Raw genomic sequence first — 20,000 nt, 5'->3', positions numbered from 1 at the left:
AAATGGAAAACTAAAAGTGGATCGGCGATGGCTAGAAGGCCGGTGACGTCGACCACCGAACGCCACCCGAAACAAGGAGAGGGACCGACTTCAGCGGAAGTCATGAGACTAACGATGTTTCACATTAACACGAAGCCAACCCAGTTGTCAGACAATCGGCAGCAGCCCCACTCTTCATCTTCTTTACTTTTTTCAGATTGTGAACAAACCTGATCGTTCTCTATTTTTCTTTGGACATCGGTATCAGTGTTGAAATGTTGTGATGTCTCCCTCCATCTTTTGTGTTCGAATACAACTGCATCTAAGGATTGTAGAGGTTACCGAATCGTTTCACCTCCTTGCACAGACGCTCCTCAAAACATGACAGAGACATAATTACGTGTAGCAAATATTGAAATAAAAGCACAAAAAAGGACGCTTGCAAGTAGAATAGCAAGTAGAATTGCAATAGCAGCGAAGTAGCAGCACGTCTATCTCTTCTGTGTTTATACCAGAAGTGATATCGGAAAATATGTGATGTAGATATGCAACATCCGTTGCAAAACTCACCCAATACTGCCCCTCAAGTCAATCAATCAATCAAAAGTATTTATAAAGCCCTTCTTACATCAGCTGATGTCACAAGGTGCTATACAGACACCCAGAAACCCCAAACAGCAAGCAATGCAGGTATAGAAGCAGGAACCTAAGATGAAACCTAGAGAGGAACCAGACTCTGAGGAGTGGCCAGTCCTATTCTGGCTGTGCCGGGTGGAGATTATAATAGATCATGGCCAAGGTGTTAAAATGTTCATAGATGATCAGCAGGGTCAAATAATAATCACAGTGGTTGTAAGTGGGTGCAACAGGTCAGCACCTCAGAAGTAAATGTCAGTTGGCTTTTCATAGCCGAACATTCAGAGTATCTCTACCACTCCTGCTGTCTCTAGAGAGTTGAAAACAGCAGGTCTGGGACAGGTAGCATGTCCAGTGTACAGGTCAGGGTTCCATAGCCGCAGGCAGAACAGTTGAAACTGGGTCAGCAGCACAACCAGGTGGACACGGGGCATGGTCCTAGGGCTCAGGTCCTCTGGGAGAGAGAAAGAAAGAAAGATAGAGAAAAAGAAAGAGAGAATTAGAGAGAGCATACTTAGACACTGAATAAGACAGGAGAAATACTCCACATATAACAGACTGACCCTAGCCCCCCGACACAAACTATTGCATCATAAATACTAGAGGCTGAGACAGGAGGGGTCGGGAGGAATGAGTCTTCCCAAGGAATGTTAAAATTGGGGCGGCAGGGTAGCCTAGTGGTTAGAGCTTTGGATTCGTAACCGAAAGGTTGCAAGTTCAAATCCCTGAGCTGACAAGGTATGAATCTGTCATTTTGTCCCTGAACAGGCAGTTAACCCACTGTTCCTAGGCCGTCATTGAAAATAAGAATTTGTTCTTTGTAACAGTATTTTTATTGAAATTTCACAATTTTCACCCATATTAAGAGATACAGAGACAAAGCACACAGAACAAAAAGTAAAACAGCCCCCACTTACCCATATTTACGTGCACATACATACATACATACATACATACATACATACATACATACATACATACATACATACATACATACATACATACATACATACATACATACATACATACATACATACATACATACATACATACATACATACATACATACATACATACATACATACATACATATACCCATGCATATACATACATTTAAACAAAAAAGCTCAGTTTAAACCAAGAGGTTAGGTTCCACACATGGAACGTACAGTGTAGTTCTGAAATACCTAGATCCCCGCCATTCTAAGAGAAACCTTGCAGCATAATAGTTGATACCTCAGGTTCTAGATAATTTAGATAAGGTTCCCATACTTTGTAGAACTGGTCTGTTTTAGAATGCAATGTACATGTCAGATATTCCAGAGGCACCCATTCAAATAGTATCTTATGCCAGTCTTTAATAGAAGGAACCTTATCACTAATCCACTGTAAAAGGATGTTTTTCCTCGCTGCGAAGGTAAGGATGTTGTAAAGCCTCCTTTTACAGACAGAAGTAACATGCCTACTAGGGAGACCCAACAGTAAAGAAACTGGGTCCAATTCTAGATCAATCCCTAGGATCTTTTCAATTTCTTGCAGGACACCAGACCAGTATCTTTGTATTTTGGTACATGACCATAAACAATGTGTTAGGGTGCCTGTATCAGTTTTGCATTTGAGACACTGAGGGGAAGAGGAAGTGGGGCTAAAAGCATGTCTGCGATTTGGGGATATATGCAATCTGTGTATTATTCTTAATTGGATTGCTCTAGTACGGTTACATATAGATATTGTTTTTGCATATCTCCAAATGTCCTCCCACATCTCTTCGTCAATAGTAACAGACAATTCTTTCTCCCACACTTGTTTCACCCTCTGTGTGTTGACAGCAGAAAAGGACCTTAAAGTATCATAAAACAGACTTACAGACATCTTCCTTTGTGGGAAAAAAGCATTCTTTCAATGACAGACACATCAGGGTTACCAATTAAGGTGGTGCTCTCCAGAATATAATGTCTTACTTGTAGGAAGCGGAAAAAGTCCTGCTTTGGGAGTCGATATTTCTCAACCATCTGCTCAAATGACAACAAAATCTTATCAGCAAATAAGTCGTTTAGCCTGCGTATGCCCTTATTAAGCCATAAGTTAAAGCCAGCATCCAGCAATCCTGGGCTGAAATCTGGGTTGTTAAGAATTGGGGTAAGAGCAGAGGTTAGTTTGGACCTTCCCAGGAAGCGTTGAACTGACCTCCATACTTTGAGTGTGTTAAGTGTAACTGGATTATTGCAGTGTTCTTCTACAGACTTGAAACTTCTGAAAAATAAAAGATCCTGTAAGGGGTATTTTGAAAGAGAAGTCTCAATGTCTAACCAAATAGAGGAGTCATCATTTGTGATCCAGTCAGAAATATAACAAAGGTGGGCACACCATTGATAGAACTTGATATTGGGCAGGTCCAAGCCGCCCATAGAACTTGGCAGCTGCAATATTGCCATCTTAAGTCTTGGCTTGCGCTTACTCCATATAAAGGAACTTAGCCATCCATTTACATCCTTTATTACCTCATTGGAGAGTAATACTGGGATCATTTGGATTGGGTAAAGTAGTCTGGGTAAAACGTTCATTTTCAAGAGGGATATTCTACCCAACCAAGAAATGGGGAGGGAGTTCCAGCGCTCCAGATCCTGTCTTATTGTATCAAACAAAGGAACAAAATTGGCTTTGTACATTAGCTGGAATTTAGGAGTTACAAATATACCCAGATACCTGAAACCTGAGGGAGACCATTTAAAAGGGAAGGGGGGAGAAGTATTAGGTACAGAATGCAGGCTACCAAGTGGCATAGCCTCTGACTTAGTAAGGTTAATCTTGTAGCCTGAGAATCCGCTGAATAATTCAATAATATTAATAAGAGGTGTAATTGAAGTCTCGGGACTAGAGATGAATATCAGGACATCATCAGCATACAAGCTTATTTTATGGTGAACATCACCAATGAGCAGCCCCTGTATAGCAGGCGTTACCCTGATGGCCTCGGCTAGTGGTTCCATAACGAGTGCAAAGAGGAGGGGGATAAAGGACAGCCCTGTCTGGTACCTCTGTGTATAGGGAAGCTATTTGACCGTAGCCCATTAGTAAGGACAGCAGCCTGAGGATCATCATATAAAACTTTCACCCATTTTATAAAGTTGTCCCCCAGACCAAATTTATTTAGAGCAAATAATAGGTAAGACCACTCCACACGATCAAATGCCTTCTCAGCATCTAGGGAGAGCACAAGACCATCCACAGCACTTTGTTGGTAGGCTTGAATTACATTAAGAAGCCGCCTGACGTTGTTGCATGACTTACGGCCCCTAATGAAGCCAGTTTGGTCTCCTTTCACAATTAGTGGCAATGAGTCCTCTAATCTTGTGGCTAGAATTTTAGAAAGCAATTTTCTATCCACATTCAGAAGGGAAATTGGTCTGTACGAGGAACAAGACTCTGGACATTTTCCCTTTTTGAGAATAAGTGAAATGTTGGCTTCTCTCAGCGTTTGAGGGAGTTGGTCATTTGAAAATGAGTGGTTAAACATATCACGCAATGGCTCAAGGATCAGGCCATGGAACTCTTTATAGAACTCACTACAAAACCCATCTGGTCCTGGGGCCTTACCATTTTGCAGATTCTTAATTGCGAACATTATCTCTTCCTTGGTAATAGGGGCATTGAGGAGGGACCTCTGTTCTTCGGAGATAGTAGGGAGCTCAATCTTACCAAAGAAGTTCTCCATTAATTTGGGTGCATCTTTTGGCAGTTCTGAGGCATAAAGGTTTGTATAAAATTTCTTAAATGAGTCACTTATCAATTTATTTTCATATAAATGATTACCATCAGAATCAGTAATAGTAGCAATTGACTGAGAGTCAGCCCTCTTTTAGCTAGGTATGCCAAGTACTTTCCTGGCTTATCGCCATGTTCATATAGCTTTTGCCTGACAAATCTCATTTTCTTTTCAGCGTCCTGTGTTAGGAGAGAGTCTAACGTTGATCTAATGACTGATATTTCCTTTAATAGGGCAGGAGTGGGTGTTTTAATGTAGTCCTTCTCTTTAGTTCCTAATTCACCCTCTAACATTTTTTGCTTTTCCCGCTTTTTCCGTCTCTTAGTAGCTGTGTATGACATAATCAGACCCCTGGCATACGCTTTACAGGTCTCCCAAAGGAGCGAGGGGTTATCTGTTGATTGAGAGTTAATAGAGAAAAATGCTTTAAACTCTGTTATAAAATATGATGTGAATGTATGGTCTTTAAGAATGGTTGTGTTCAACCTCCAATGTCTTGACCGATTGAATGCCCCGTTGAGTTTTATGTCCAGGATCACCTCAGCATGATCAGATATGACTATGCTTCCTATCCTAGCAGATAAAACAGACTGCAAAGACGTCCTGGGCATAAAAAAATAGTCTATTCTAGTCTGACATCCATGAGGTGCAGAGAAAAAGTGAACTCTCTGTTGGAGGGATGGAAAGCTCTCCAGACATCCGCATACCCCAGATCATCACAAATAGCTGTAAGTGACTTTGCTTGAGGAGAGAGTGAAGCTATACCGCTGGGAGACTTATCAATAAGGGGGTTCAACAAGCAGTTAAAATCTCCTCCAACCACTGCAGTGTCTGAGTTTAATTCTGAAAAGTCTAGAAATGCTTTAGTGAGGAAATCAGGGGGTGAGCAGGGGGAAGTAAATATTCATTATGGAAATGTTCTGCCCTTGTAAAGTACCATTAATTATAACAAAGCGACCAAATTTATCTTTCACACAATTCAAGACCTTAAGTGGTAAGTTCTTTTCACCAGAATTGCTACCCCTCTACTTCTGGATGTAAATGATGAGAAAAACACTTGACCAAATCCTCCTTGCTGTAATTTCAAGTGCTCCTTATCATCCAAATGGGTTTCCTGTAACAGGGCAATATCAATATTTTCTTTTTTCAAAAAAGACAATACTTTCTTCCTCTTAATGGGGTTATGGCTCCCTCTAATGTTCCACGTGCATACACGCAGTCTGTTATCTGCCATTGCATCTTGACCATTCAATATTCAGACTGGATCCTACTGTAAAAGTGGGGTGGTACCTTTTTCCATGTGTTGAACTCTCCTCCATCTCACTGAGCATAAACAAAAAATATGAACCCTGAACTCGAACTATACTGAACCCAAAAATTAAACATGTAAAGATCCAAAAGGGGGTTTTCCCACTAGCTAACATACAGGGGATTTCCACTCTCAAATGTAGACTCTTAAGTCTGCATTGCCGCTCAATAGCCTCATCCTTTATATATATGGAAAATAAAATCAATAGAAGAAGATTGAGGCTATTCCACCTAAAACCAAGCCTGGGCACCAATATGGATTCACACATATCTCAGCCTGAGCTATAGTGGCTATTACTTTAGCAAGAAAAATAATAAAGATATGAATATTACTGAGCTGGAGTACGTGAGGACTCACACCACTGTTTCATGATCAGATTCAACCAAAAATAAACAAAGTTATCCAATGCTGTGGAGGCGCAGCTTAGAGTTATTTACCCGAGAGAGTCAATAAACGCAGCAGCCTCTTCAGGTGTGTAGAGCTTTTTAGGTGATCCGTTGACCATAATCTTCAATGTGGCCGGGTACAACAGTGCGTAGTCCATCTTCATTCTCCTGAGTCGAGCCTTCGCCTCATCAAACGCTTTGCGTCTTCGTACAACCGCTGTGGAGTAATCATTGAAGAATGAGACCTTTGGACTTTTATGTTGACTACCAACAGAACCGATGTTTCTAGCCGCATCCATCCATGACGCGCTGCTTGTCGGTGAAGTTGTGGAACTTTATAACCACCGGCCGTGGGCGCTGATTGGGGCCCGGTATCGGTGCTTGAGAGCGATGGGCTCTGTCCAGCTTCACACGACCAGCCTTAGTGTCCATTTGTAGGTAGCCAGGGATCCATTCCTCAAAGAATTTTACTGAACGTGTCCCTTCAGAATTTTCCGGGAGTCCCCCAGTTGCAACACCCAGAATATTGCATCTGTAGTCGTGAACCTTCGATTAGGTGGGTTAGGGCAGTGTGCAGTGTGGTTGAGATTGCATCGTCAATGTGCAAATCTAGGGTGTCAGGTAGGGTGGAGGTGATATGGTCCATTTCTCTCAAAGCACCTGTTTCTCAAGTGCTTTTATCTTAAGCGTCCATAGATGATTGAGTTGAAGCCAGCTTTCCACTGCAGCAATTCTTCCTTCCGCCTCAACAACACGTTTCTGCCTGGGAGCAAGACATCCTGCTCTGTGGATTTCATCTTGTAGCTGAATGGACTTCTTGTGTCTATTGCTTCCTGTAAGACTTGTTTGATAGCCTTACGTTCTTATTTTAGCATCGATCACTTTAGTAATGTTATCAGTCATCTTTTGAATTATCAGGTCCATTGTGCCTGGGTCCACAATGGTGTTAGCTTCGCAGTGAAGGAGAGACTGCATTTGCTAACGTTAGCTAGCTCCTCGTGCACATCCACAGGGGTGGTGGTTTTGGTCGACTTCTTAGTAGTTCTATTGGGCATGTTGTCGGAGATTTTTGCGAAATAGTCGTCAAGACTCATTATATGGTAACTTATTTAGCCAATTCTACCACTTTTTCAAGCTAGGAGATTAATGTAAGAATATAAATTTACGAATGCCACGAGAGCTCGCTGAAACACCGTGTCCTCTCTACGGCGCCATTTTGTTCCCCTCAAGAATTTGTTCTTAACTGAGTTGCTGAGTAAAAAAAAAAACACGTTTTTTTGTGACAAAAACCGACATTGCAACACTGCGCTATGCTCTGTACCTTACATCTCCGTAATGTGTGAATTTACCTAAATGTATCCTAAATGTATCCCTTAATTGTAACCCTAAACCTAACCCCTAAGCCTAAAATAGCTTTTTTTTCTTTTGGGAACTGGCAAAATGTCCCCACTTGTCAAAATGTTCCTTGTTTTACTATGAGTACTTCTGTTCCCTGCAAGGATAGTAAAACCTAACACACACACACACACACACACACACACACACACACACACACACACACACACACACACACACACACACACACACACACACACACACACACACACACACACACACACACACACACACACACACACACACACACACACACTAACCCTAAACCTAACCCCTAAGCCTAAAATAGCATTTTTTATTGTGGGAACTGGCAAAATGTCCCCATTTGTCAAAATGTTCCTTGTTTTACTATGAGTACTTCTATACCCTACAAAGATAGTAAAACCAAACGCACACACATACAAACAAACACACTACTCCCCATTGGGCCCAGGAGGTGGGCCGTGTGGTTCTACTTTATGTTCAGACTTCACAGGATGCACTTAGATTGATGAGTCCTGATCCCCTGGGAGGCTGAGACTGCATGGTGGTGAATGTTGGTGACGTAAACCAATAGGGTCTGGGTGAGGTGCCTGTTTACAATGTCTGCTGGATTAACTGATTGGGGTGGAGGCCCCTCACATCATCATCATCTTAGGGCGACAGCAACATGGGTTTTCTCCCATCTCTAGTCATACTGTATGGGAGAATGCCAAGGGAGGGGGATGCAGGCAGTTACTGGGAAAGGTTATGGTGGAAGCGGAAGGAGACCTTGTGTCATGTATTGGACAGAGAGAGACTGTTTTGAGGATGCCAAAACAGTAAACATGTAGCCAAACCGTTTATGATTAATGAGAAACATCCTCTCAGTTAATTGGGGTGTACTCTGGGACCATCTGTGTTTGCTGTGTTTGCGTGTGTGTGTGTGTTGTAGGAACGTGACATGGCTTTGTCATGGGACTCCCTTGCATGGTCTGCAGCTGTGGGACAGAGGAAATAGGTCAACGGTCGTTGCTGATGTAAGGCCACCGCCCTGGCCTTGAGGCTGTAAGCTGGGGCACAGGGGCACAGTGCCTCTGTGGAAGTGATTCTGGGTCATAAAGATAGGAAATGTGGGGGGTTTGAAAACAGACCTGGACCATATAACATGGCTGGCTGCAACTGCAGACCACACATACTGTAGCAGACCACACAGCTCTAAGCCTGGCCCAAAAACCAACCTTTAGGCTTAGACTAGAAGATTAGTAGTTAGTCAGTGGTATAAAAAAAGGAACCAATTGTCATACTTGAGTAAAAGTAAAGATACCTAAATAGAAAATGACTCAAGTAAAAGTGAAAGTCACCAAGTAAAATACTACTTGAGTAAAAGTCTAACAGTATTTGGTTTAAAGTATACTTAATTATCAAAAGTAAAACATTTAAATAATTTCTAATTCCTTATGTTAAGCAAACCAGATGGCACATTTAATTTTTTTATTTTATTATCGATCGCCAGGGGGACACTCCAACACTCAGACATAATTTAGGCAGTAGCGATGGTGTACGAATTGGACCATTTTCCTGTCCTGCTAAGCATTCAAAATCTAACAAGTACTTTTATAATATAAATAATAAAGTACAGGTACCACAAAAAAACGACTTAAGTACTACTTTAAAGTATTTTTACACTACTGTAGTTAGTTGATCAACCTAGACTCAGGGGTTGACGTAACATAATAAAGGAAAATCCGGGACACTGAAATTAGTAAGATATGTTACATTTGGTATGGTATGTATTAATTTGTGGATATCCATCTATTTCGTATGTGTCACGCTCGTCGTAATGATTAGACCAAGGCGCAGCGCACATAGAGTTCCAGATATTTTAATAAATCGAAACTCACCAAACAAAAACAATAAAGCACAACCGAAACATGTCGCTACTGGTGTGCACACAGGCAACTATCTGCAGACAAGATCCCACAAACACAATGGGGAAAATGGCTACCTAAATATGATCCCCAATCATAGACAACAATAAACAGCTGCCTCTGATTGGGAACCATATCAGGCCACCATAGAAATACAATTCACCTAGATGACTCACCCTAGACACTATCACGCCCCACGCCCTTTGACAGACAAAATGAGAAAAAAAATCCAGAAAATCACATTGTACGATTTTTTATGAATTTATTTACAAATTATGGTGGAAAATAAGTATTTGGTCACCTACAAACAAGCAAGATTTCTGGCTCTCACAGACCTGTAACTTATTCTTTAAGAGGCTCCTCTGTCCTCCACTCATTACCTGTATTAATGGCACCTGTTTGAACGTGTTATCAGTATAAAAGACTACTGTCCACAACCTCAAACAGTTACACTCCAAACTCCACTATGGCCAAGACCAAAGAGCTGTCAAAGGACACCAGAAACAAAATTGTAGACCTGCACCAGGCTGGGAAGACAGAATCTGCAATATGTAAGCAGCTTGGTTTGAAGAAATCAACTATGGGAGCAATCATTAGGAAAGACATACAAGACCACTGATAAACTCCCTCTATCTGGGGCTCCACGCAAGATCTCACCCCGTGGGGTCAAAATGATCACAAGAATGGTGAGCAAAAATCCCAGAACCACATGGGGGGGACCTAGTGAATGACATGCAGAGAGTTGGGACCAAAGTAACAAAGCCTACCATCAGTAACACACTACGCCGCCAGGGACTCAAATCCTGCAGTGCCAGACGTGTCCCCCTGCTTAAGCCAGTACATGTCCAAGCCCGTCTGAAGTTTGCTAGAGAGCATTTGGATGATCCAGAAGAAGATTGGGAGAATGTAATATGGTCAGATGAAACCAAAACATTTTGGTAAAAACTCAACTCGTCGTTCTTGGAGGACAAAGAATGCTGAGTTGCATCCAAAGAACACCATACCTACTGTGAAGCATGGGGGTGGAAACATCATGCTTTGGGGCTGTTTTTCTGCAAAGGGACCAGGACAACTGATCCGTGTAAAAGAAAGAATCAATTGGGTGATGTATCATCAGATTTTGAGTGAAAACCTCCTTTCATCAGCAAGGGCATTGAAGATGAAACGTGGCTGGGTCTTTCATTATGACAATGATCCCAAACACACCGCCCGGGCAACGAAGGAGTGGCTTAGTAAGAAGCATTTCAAGGTCCTGGAGTGGCCTAGCCAGTCTCCAGGTCTCAACCCCATAGAAAATCTTTGGAGGGAGTTGAAAGTCCGTGTTGCCCAGCAGCAGCCCAAAACATCACAGCTCTTGAGGAGATCTGCATGGAGGAATGGGCCAAAATACCAGCAACAGTGTGTGAAAACCTTGTGAAGACTTACAGAAAACGTTTGACCTTTGTCATTGCCAACAAAGGGTATATAACAAAGTATTGAGATAAACTTTTGTTATTGACCAAATACTTATTTTCCACCATAATTTGCAAATAAAATCATTAGAAATCCTGCAATGTGATTTTCTGGATTTTTTCTTCTCATTTTGTCTGTCATAGTTGAAGTGTACCTATGATGAAAATTACAGGCCTCTCTCATCTTTTTAAGTGGGAGAACTTGCACAATTGGTGGCTGGCTAAATACTTTTTTGCACCACTGTATATATGTATGTATATATTTGCGCCCATCTCAGTGAACTAATCCATTGCGGAGGCCTAGACTAAAAGCCAATTCATGCTTAATCTGAAAAATGTGGTCAGAGGCTCCATATGGTGGGTAGTGCAGTGTCTCCAGAGGCCAAATCGAGATCTGTACTGCATCGCCATGCGCCTCCCAAATTTTGTAACAATGCGGAGGGCTCTGTGTAGTTCCGCATTGACATGATTAATTGATGGTAGGTGGGGGTGGTACATCCTGTAGAAAACACAAACTCACTTCCTTGACAAAAGCTCTTACACTGCTCTTGCGAAGTGTAAGAAATATGAATGCCCTGACTTCTGCAGAGGCTGTATCATCGTAAATGCTGCATGGCCAATGTAGATGTCGGATTGACCATGTGCCCAGATGCACAATGCACTTCTCTCTCCAGACTGAGCTCTCTCCAGCCAATTTCTGCACATTCATTGTTTCCAAACTTAATTGTGTGAATTGTTTGATTGTTAGGGTATATCAATTCCCCATTACATAGTGCATTCGGAAAGTATTCAGACCCCTTGACTTTTTCCACATCTTGTTACGTTACAGCCTTATTCTAAAATTGAGTAAATAGTTTTTTTTACTCATTAATCTACAGACAATACCCCATAATGACAAAGCAAAAACTCACAAGTCCTCAACTGCCAGCTTCATTAAATAGTACCCGCAAAACACCAGTCTCATCGTCAACAGAGAAGAGGCGACTCCTCCAGGCAGAGTTGCAAAAAAAAGCCATATTTCAGACTGGTCAATAAAAAGAAAAGATTAAGATGGGCAAAAGAACACAGACAGTGGACAGAGGAAATCTGCCTAGAAGGCCAGCATCCTGGAGTTGCCTCTTCACTGTTGACGTTGAGACTGGTGTTTTGCAGATACTATTTCATGAAGCTGCCAGTTGAGGACTCGTGAGGCATCTGTTTCTCAAACTAGACACTCTAATGTACTTGTCCTCTTGCTCAGTTGTTCACCGGGCCTCCCGGTGGAATAGACTGACGAGTTTCAGAAGAAAGTTATTTGTTTCTGGCCATTTTGGGCCTGTATTCGACCCCACAAATGCTGATGCTCCAGATATTCAACTAGTCTAAAATAAGTTGTATTGCTTCTTTAATCAGAACAACTGTTTTCAGCTGTGCTAACATAATTGCAAAAGGGTTTTCTAATGATCAATTAGCCTTTTAAAATGATTAACTTGGATTAGCTAATACAACATGACATTGGAACACAGGAGTGATGGTTGCTGATAATTGGCCTCTGTACTCCTATGTAGATATTCCAATTTAAAAATCAGTCACTCCCAGCTACAATAGTCATTTACAACATTAACAATTTCTGAACTGTATTTCTGATCAATGTTATGTTATTTTAATTGACAAAAAAGAATGACATTTCTAAGTGACCCCAAATTTTTGAACGGTAGTTTGTACGTTTTCCGACTCATGTCTCTTGTCGGCGCCACAGTGTCTTAATTGTAACCGTGGTTGCGTTCCGACCCCAGTGCAGCTCAGTGTAAACATTTTAACGGTAGGGTCGGTACCTTCTGGCAACAGAAGTATTTACATTCAAGTTGGTAACAGCTATGTTCTTAGATTAAGAGAGCGTTCAGACTGGTCAATAAAAAGAAAACTGCTCAAGGCAGTGACCGATCTACCACCAGGCCAAAAACCTAAGGTGACATGATTGGGCCCAAACTTGGCACCGTTGTCCCGTTGTAGTGTCTTACTCTTTCTATTGGTGCTCCATCTATCTACACTGAGTACATCCAACATTAGGAACACCTTCCTAATATTGAGTTGCACCCACTTTTGCCCTCAGAACAGTCTCAATTCGCCGGGGCACAGACTCTACAAGGTATTGAACGTGTTCCACAGGAATGCTGGCACATGTTGACTCAAATGCTTCCCGCAGTTGGGTGGTGGACCATTCTAGAAAAATACGTGAAACTGTTGAGCGTGATAAACCCAGCAGCGTTACCGTTCTTGACACAAACTGGTCAAAAATCCCCCAATGCACCAACAACCGAGAGAACTAAAGAGAAAAAAGGAAAAGACGGAAGAAAACAGCAAACAACAATGCAAAAAATAATAATAATAATACATTTAAAACAAAGCACATCAAGGACAACTAAAATCATAACAGCAATGCAATTTGTATATGTTTGAGTGCATGTCTGGCACTATTACATGTGTGTGTTCTTTTATGCGTTTATTTAAATGAGAGTGTGTATATATGCATGTGTACAAACACCTGTACGGCATTAGCCTCAGGCAAACCGGCATTAGTTGTAAAAACACTGCCACTTGGTGTCATTCAAATGTACTTTTTCTTATGTTATATTTGGACTTATTTGGGGACTTTTATCTTTGACCATCATTCTATCACTCACACAGCAACTCCACTCCCACTTGTCTCCAATTCCCCATCCCAATCCTCAGCTTCCCTCAGCCCATCCCATCTATCTCTCCTGGCCACCCACTTCAGATTTCTACGCAACACATATCTTTCAACCATGCTGTGATGTTTAACGTACAATTTCAATCTATCTAATCGAATAGAATCCACAGATTGCAAGTTTAAGATGAATACTTTTTCTAAGAGTATTAGTAATTGACTGACCCAGTCTCTCCAGAACAGGACTATTTCTTGGGTCAATTTTAGATCAATGCTATGCACTTTCAGCCATTCCTGAAACTGAGACCAGAAACAGGCTACCTGAGGGCAATACCAAAATAAATGGTCTATTGATTCTGTATTGTCACAATAAAATCTGCAGAGCTTCAATGATTTTATGCCCCAAATATTCAACATTTTGTTGGTGGCAAGAATTATATTTCATACTTTTAGCTGAAAAGCACGAAGTCTTGAATCTTGCTTTGTTTTATATATCAACTCATACACCCTGTACCATGAAATCAGTACATCAAACATCTCTTCCCAACTAGTTTGCAATCTATATGGCACAGTTGTCAAAGTCCTGGTCCTCAAATTAAACTGGTATGCTTTCCTATTTATGATATTTTCATTCCTCTGACAGTTTTGATCCTTTATATTGGGCAGACAGACCAGTTCCCTACCTCCTCCCGCTGACACCCGCCTCCTCCATTTTTGGCGTAATGTTGTAATCAGTTGGTTGTACTCTTGGATTGATCAGACCTTTCCGTACAATTCTGATAACTCCATGAAGGACATAACTCAACCATTCCAATTTACAATATAATTTAAGAACAAAATACCCTTATCAAACATATTTTAAAAAATACAGGTATTTTATCAATCATTGAGTTCAGCCATAATATTTGTTGTAATATTTGTTCTATATTTTCAGGGGGATGAAATTGAAATTGTAGTCAGCTCTGCAATGCTTGTTTGAAAAAGAAAGATATTTTGAAAAAAGTATAATTTGCAATTAATCAAAAATGAGACATGGCAATCAGCACAAAGGCAAAGAGGCCATTTTTAAACAATGGATGAGCTTTTCTTAGTAATCTACTTGAGAACCATTTAGGGTTCAAATAAAACTTTTGAATGAGTGAACCTTTTAGAGAGAGATTTAGTGCTTTTATATTTAATTATCTCAACCCAACCAGTTCATATTCATTATATAGATAGGCACGTTTTATTTAGTCTGGTATAGCATCCCAGATAGAGCAAAATATTTTTTTTTATCATATTATTTGAAAAACGAATGATCAGGAGTAGGCAGCGCCATAAGTAAGTGAGTAAACTGAGATATGACTAAGGAGTTAATCAGGGCAATTTTCCCATAAATAGACAGGTATTTACCTCTCCATGGTTGCAGGATCTTGTCTATTTTTCTATTGAAATTCATTGCGGAGAGCTTATTTATATATTTTGTGATATGAATACAGTCTACTTCACCATCAACCCATTTTATAGGTAAACTGCAAGGTAATGTAAAAGTTGTATTTTTGAAGGATTCAATACGTAATATTGTACACTTAATAATTATCATAATCATATCATAATAATTGATCTACTTAAACTGTCAATTATTAGGTGTATCACTTTTGTGTTTCATCCTCAATTATTGTAAATGCATTATGCCCACATCTGTGGCTGTATTGTGTTTTTAAATTGGCAAATCTAATAAAATTCAAATCACAACAAATGTAAGGTATTTATAGAAACAACAAAAACAGCTTGCAGCCTCGGGCTGGCTGTGGTTAGCTGGAAGGTGTCAGGCCCAATTTGAGACAAGAAAAATTCCTTGCTATTGTCTTTCAAATTAGCTCATGGCTAGATGGCTTACCTTGGCTTGATAGCTGTCCTCTGAGTGGAGGCAAAATGCTAGAGACGCAAAAGTGGCCTGCCAAGGTTTTCTAGCAGTCCTCTGAGTAGGGGCTACCCGCCAGAGATGGAAATCACATCTTGAACGGCAAAGTCCATTCGCCCCCTGGCGGAAGGAATTTATAGCCTTGGGTGTAAGGAAGGCAGCAAACAGCAAGTGGAGGATATTTTTTGCTATCTGGGGAGTGAGAGCATGTCGTACTGAGAAAGGGAAGCAGGGGAGAAAAAGAGAAAGAGAGGAAGGGACGGCTTTGGGAAGAGATTACATTATTGCCATGTGTTATCATTTCCAAATGAGGGTTGCAACATAGACACACCAAAGACTTCGTCCCAGTGCCAAAAGCGCATCATGGAGGAATGTAGCTGCTCGAAGAAATCTCAATCAAGAGCCATGCCGGATGGTTAGGCTAGTTAGAACCCTCTGTGTTTGTCCCTATAAAGCTGCACACTGGCTTATCTGCTCAAACACAGGACAGATGTCAGATGTGGGGAGAAACAGGGCTTCTCACTGGCACTAGAAGTAGTAAGCTCAAGCTTGAGAATATGAGTAATACAAATGCCTGGCCTGGTTAGTTTGGTATGCTAAGAAATGTATTGCATGATACTGTGTCTTTCCCATGTGTCTTAAATCCAAGCGTTTGAAAAGTGATGCAATGATGATGAATCCAGAATGTAAAGCCTCAGTGGCAGACAGACCACAGCCAATAGTCTGATGGAGGATCACTGTGTCAGGCCAGTGACAGTCAGACAGCTGATCATCTCCTCCCCCTTTCCTCTCCTCTCCCCCACAATGTGGTCTGTTTGTTGATCTTGCCTGGCAGACTAAAACCAAACCTGTTTTTCCAGGAGGGAGTTAATGGTCTGAATTTGGTCTGGTGTTCTAGTGTCACACTGGTTGCAGGTTAGCATTTTTTGTCATGAATCTGGTTCTGGAGGCAGCTCTGCAGAGGGGTCACTAGCTGGCACAGCCACGAAGTCATACGATCTGATTTAAACTTAACCCTAACCTTAACCACAATGCTAACCCTAATGTCTAACCATAACCTTAGATTAAGACCAAAAAGGACATTTCATCAATTTTAACAATATAGCTCATTTTGACTATGAAGCTAGACTATCTAAGGGGAAATTGCTCAGCTCTGCCTCCAGGAAAAGACTCCTTACAATAAACGCCAACCTGCTGTTTGGTCTATCTGTCCCACATTAAGAAATGGAATGGTTAGAAGTGGCCCAGTACCATCATTGAATGCCTGAGCATTTGTGTTATGTTCGGAACAGTTCCTAGTTTATTCCTACAGTTCTCTGCCAGTGGTCGGTCTCAGTGCTCTGTACCATTCTTCTACAGTACAGTGGTACAGGTTTTTGTAACCAACTAGCACTAGGACATGATAAAGCATCATGATGTACAACCAATAGCAGAGCACAACTTTTTAATGCCTGCAAGTCTACTGTTCTATCCCAGTGTTTACATCCCATGCAGTGTTCTATCTGTGTTAAACTCTGCCAGATTAATGTGACTGAGCATCCAGAGTCCATCTGCTGTGACCACAGAGAGAGTTGGTTTGCTCTGCAGGGGACCCCAACTACAGCACAGTGACTACACACTGGCTACACAGCTCCTTTCTCTCCAGAACCTAGTCTTTTACCAGGCCATAGCGGCTGCAGAAAAGACCAGCCCTAAATCAACAGTGGCCCTGGGGCTGCTATGGAAAAAGTGACAGACCAGCTGCCCTAAATCTTACTGCCACTCTCTCTGCAGTCAGCTCAGTGCTGTCTCCCTCTGGTTGAGTCCCAAATGGCACTCTATTTCCTATGGAAACCGGTCAAATCTAGTGCAATTTTTACTGTACATAGCTGTAATTCTACTAAGCACCTACTGCATGTTAGTTAAGACAGAAGAGGCAAGCTCTCTGTTGGAGTCCTGATTTGTTGTTAGAGGAACCAATACTTGAGATCGTAGTCAAATGTGCACTACTGTATTTGCCTCACCATATATTTTTGTTCCTATGCATGACAAGACCATGATAGTTACTCATACTGGAGATACTGGAGTATTCCCAGCAATTAATCACTTACCGGTACCTAACTTATACATGATTAAACTGTACACTCCCTCTCTTTCACTAATTTCTCATCTCAGCTTTGAATACTTAGTGTATTCCCTTGATTTGTATGCAGTCTCTGATCTCTAAGCCTATGTGCGCACAGTATGTGCATGAATCAATCTCACACTAAACTTCTCCTTCTCTCGCCCTGTAGAAACTGGTGTGCGTATGTGGTGACAAAGACAGTGACCTGTGTGGTGGAGGATGGAGTGGAGACCTACGTTAAGCCTGACTACCACCCCTGCTCTTGGGGCACACAGTGCTCTCGCATGGTGACGTGAGTATGCTCCTAACACACAAACACACGCACTACCACCTGGTGCCGTATACTTACTCATACACATTTCATTTAAACATGTATACCCAGATACCCACTGCATGAATCAGTCTTTGCCCATCTACTGTAGACAGACAGAGGATATTGTGATGAAAGAATGCCAAGGCTGAGGGGAATTGTGTAAGAAGGACCTTTTGGACCTAATGCCCCTAATGTCTGCCAACACACACACTCACACACGCTGCTTATGGAATGAACAGACTGGAAAGACAGACGTGACGACTCGCAAAACTTAACCAATATTTCTGGGAAATCAGGAACTCTTTGACTAATCTGAAGCCCATACTATACAGCATCCCTCTCTTTCTTTTTCTCTTCATCTCACTTCTCTCGTCTTTCTCTATCATTCTCTTGAATGATTCTAAGCATGGCAGTGGTAGGGAAAGAGCTGTCATACTGTAATTGACATTTGTGTGATGGACAATGCCGTGGTTGTACAAGCTGAGTCCTGTTGATTGAAGGCCCACTACTGCCAGAGCCTCTGTCTCTCTCTCTGACGCTCCCTCACAGCTGGGTAACAGATGACTGTGTATGAGCCTGAACCATACAGAACATATACAGGAAAGGAAACAATATATGCCTTTTCACGCACAGGGGGATTAATCATGAAACATTTATTTCCTTATCAGTTTAAAGAGGAAAATAAAAAGCAGTTTCTTCTGAACGTGGTCCAAGCAAAATTTAGAAATCAGTGTGTGTGTGTGTCGAGCGCATGTGTGTGGAGCGTGTGTGTGCATGGGTGTTTGTTTATCTTTTCTAATTGTTTGACAATGCTTTAGGATCTAATTTTGGAGTTTGGCTTCTACTCTCCATTGCAACATACAGTACATTTGCTACAGCCTGAGGAGTTAATTCAGGAATTTGCATACAGTGGAGTATTCTCATCCATCAGAGAGGGGAGGGGTCTCCTATGAACTACGGTTATCTGACCAACGAAAACTAAGGGTGGTGGTCAGCTTGAGTTTGAATTAGGTTCATGTAAATATTGGGCCACTTGACGTGGGTATTAAGTTTGTTCATACAGTAATTAAGTATGTTTTGGCAGTTATCACAAATGTGTGCTGTCAAATGCAGTGCAATCTGTTTCCCCAATCCTGAAATTCGTGTTACTTTTTCCAGATTACATAATTGGGTAAAAGGAGAATGCTGTGCATACCTACCATGCTTAAGTCTTTCAGAGTGACAGGCATTTCTGATACTATGTGGAAAGGAGCTGGTGGAATAATTACAAACATGTTAAGGTCTGAATAGTTTCCCTGTAAATGATTTAATCAACGTTGGTATCCGGTGAATACCGGGGTTTAGAGTTACCTCAAAGTGCCTGTCAGGGCAGAAACCAGTGTCTGCTGTTTAAGCTTTGTGTTCATGCCTCCAAGCCCGGGAACAAAATTAAAACCCCAAATTAAATAGAAAATGTAATTAGGCAGAAAATGCCTGGCCTCTGGCTTTGTGGCCTGTAATGACTGAGTTTGGAATGACACATAAACATTCTCCAAACTGAGGCCTTTGACTGAGAGCAGTTTCAAGAGTTCAGAATTGCAGACAGGCCCATTGAAACTCAATGGTAATTTCCCTTACTCAACTTGTAAGGGAAATTACAGATATTGTACAAACAAAATGAGTGAAGTAGTAAAATAAAACAATGTCCAAGGCTCTTCAGTTAATGTGTAATGTTATGTTCTGCCAACGACTAGTGGTGTTATGGGGCAAAAGGCAGATGGACAATAAGTTGAAAATTACCATATGCGACCATTTATGATTGCATAGCATCAGTTACATAAGCGTTTAGCAGAGACCCCTGTCTAGTGTGACCCAAATTTGTGCATTCAATTTAGATAGGTGAGACAACCTCATTGCGAACCACTTCACCATTGTTGTCATTATTGTCGTTGATTCTCAACAGGTATCGAACATATATGAAGCCGCGGTACAAGGTGGCCTACAAGATGGTGACGGACATGGAGTGGAAGTGTTGCCATGGTTACACTGGGGACGAATGTAGCGAGGGGCAGAGCGGAGGTTCTGGGACCCAGATTGCTACAGCCAGACCCCGGCCGAAACCCTCCCGACCGGGACAGACTGGAACCGGCACAGGTCACGGAGGACAGAATGGGGGAGACGGTGGGTGGATGTCTGTGTGTTCTGCTCCTCCTCTACGTCTC

The 20,000-nt window shown here is 41.6% G+C and overlaps 1 protein-coding gene across 1 annotated transcript in view; it reads left to right on the top strand.

Moving 5' to 3' along the window:
* The window catches only part of LOC124001221 (EMILIN-1-like), a 98,816-nt gene that overhangs the window by 54,215 nt on the left and 24,601 nt on the right, over window positions 1-20,000 (top strand). The window contains exons 2-3 of the mRNA XM_046307850.1: window positions 17,656-17,778; window positions 19,742-19,959. Coding sequence (XP_046163806.1) covers window positions 17,656-17,778; window positions 19,742-19,959 — 341 coding nt within the window. The remainder of the gene's footprint in view (window positions 1-17,655; window positions 17,779-19,741; window positions 19,960-20,000) is intronic.

Source organism: Oncorhynchus gorbuscha, linkage group LG17, assembly GCF_021184085.1.
Source record: "Oncorhynchus gorbuscha isolate QuinsamMale2020 ecotype Even-year linkage group LG17, OgorEven_v1.0, whole genome shotgun sequence".
Lineage (NCBI taxonomy): Eukaryota > Metazoa > Chordata > Actinopteri > Salmoniformes > Salmonidae > Oncorhynchus > Oncorhynchus gorbuscha.
The sequence above is the reverse complement of the archived record's forward strand: the minus strand, read 5'-3'. Positions and strand labels throughout refer to the sequence as shown.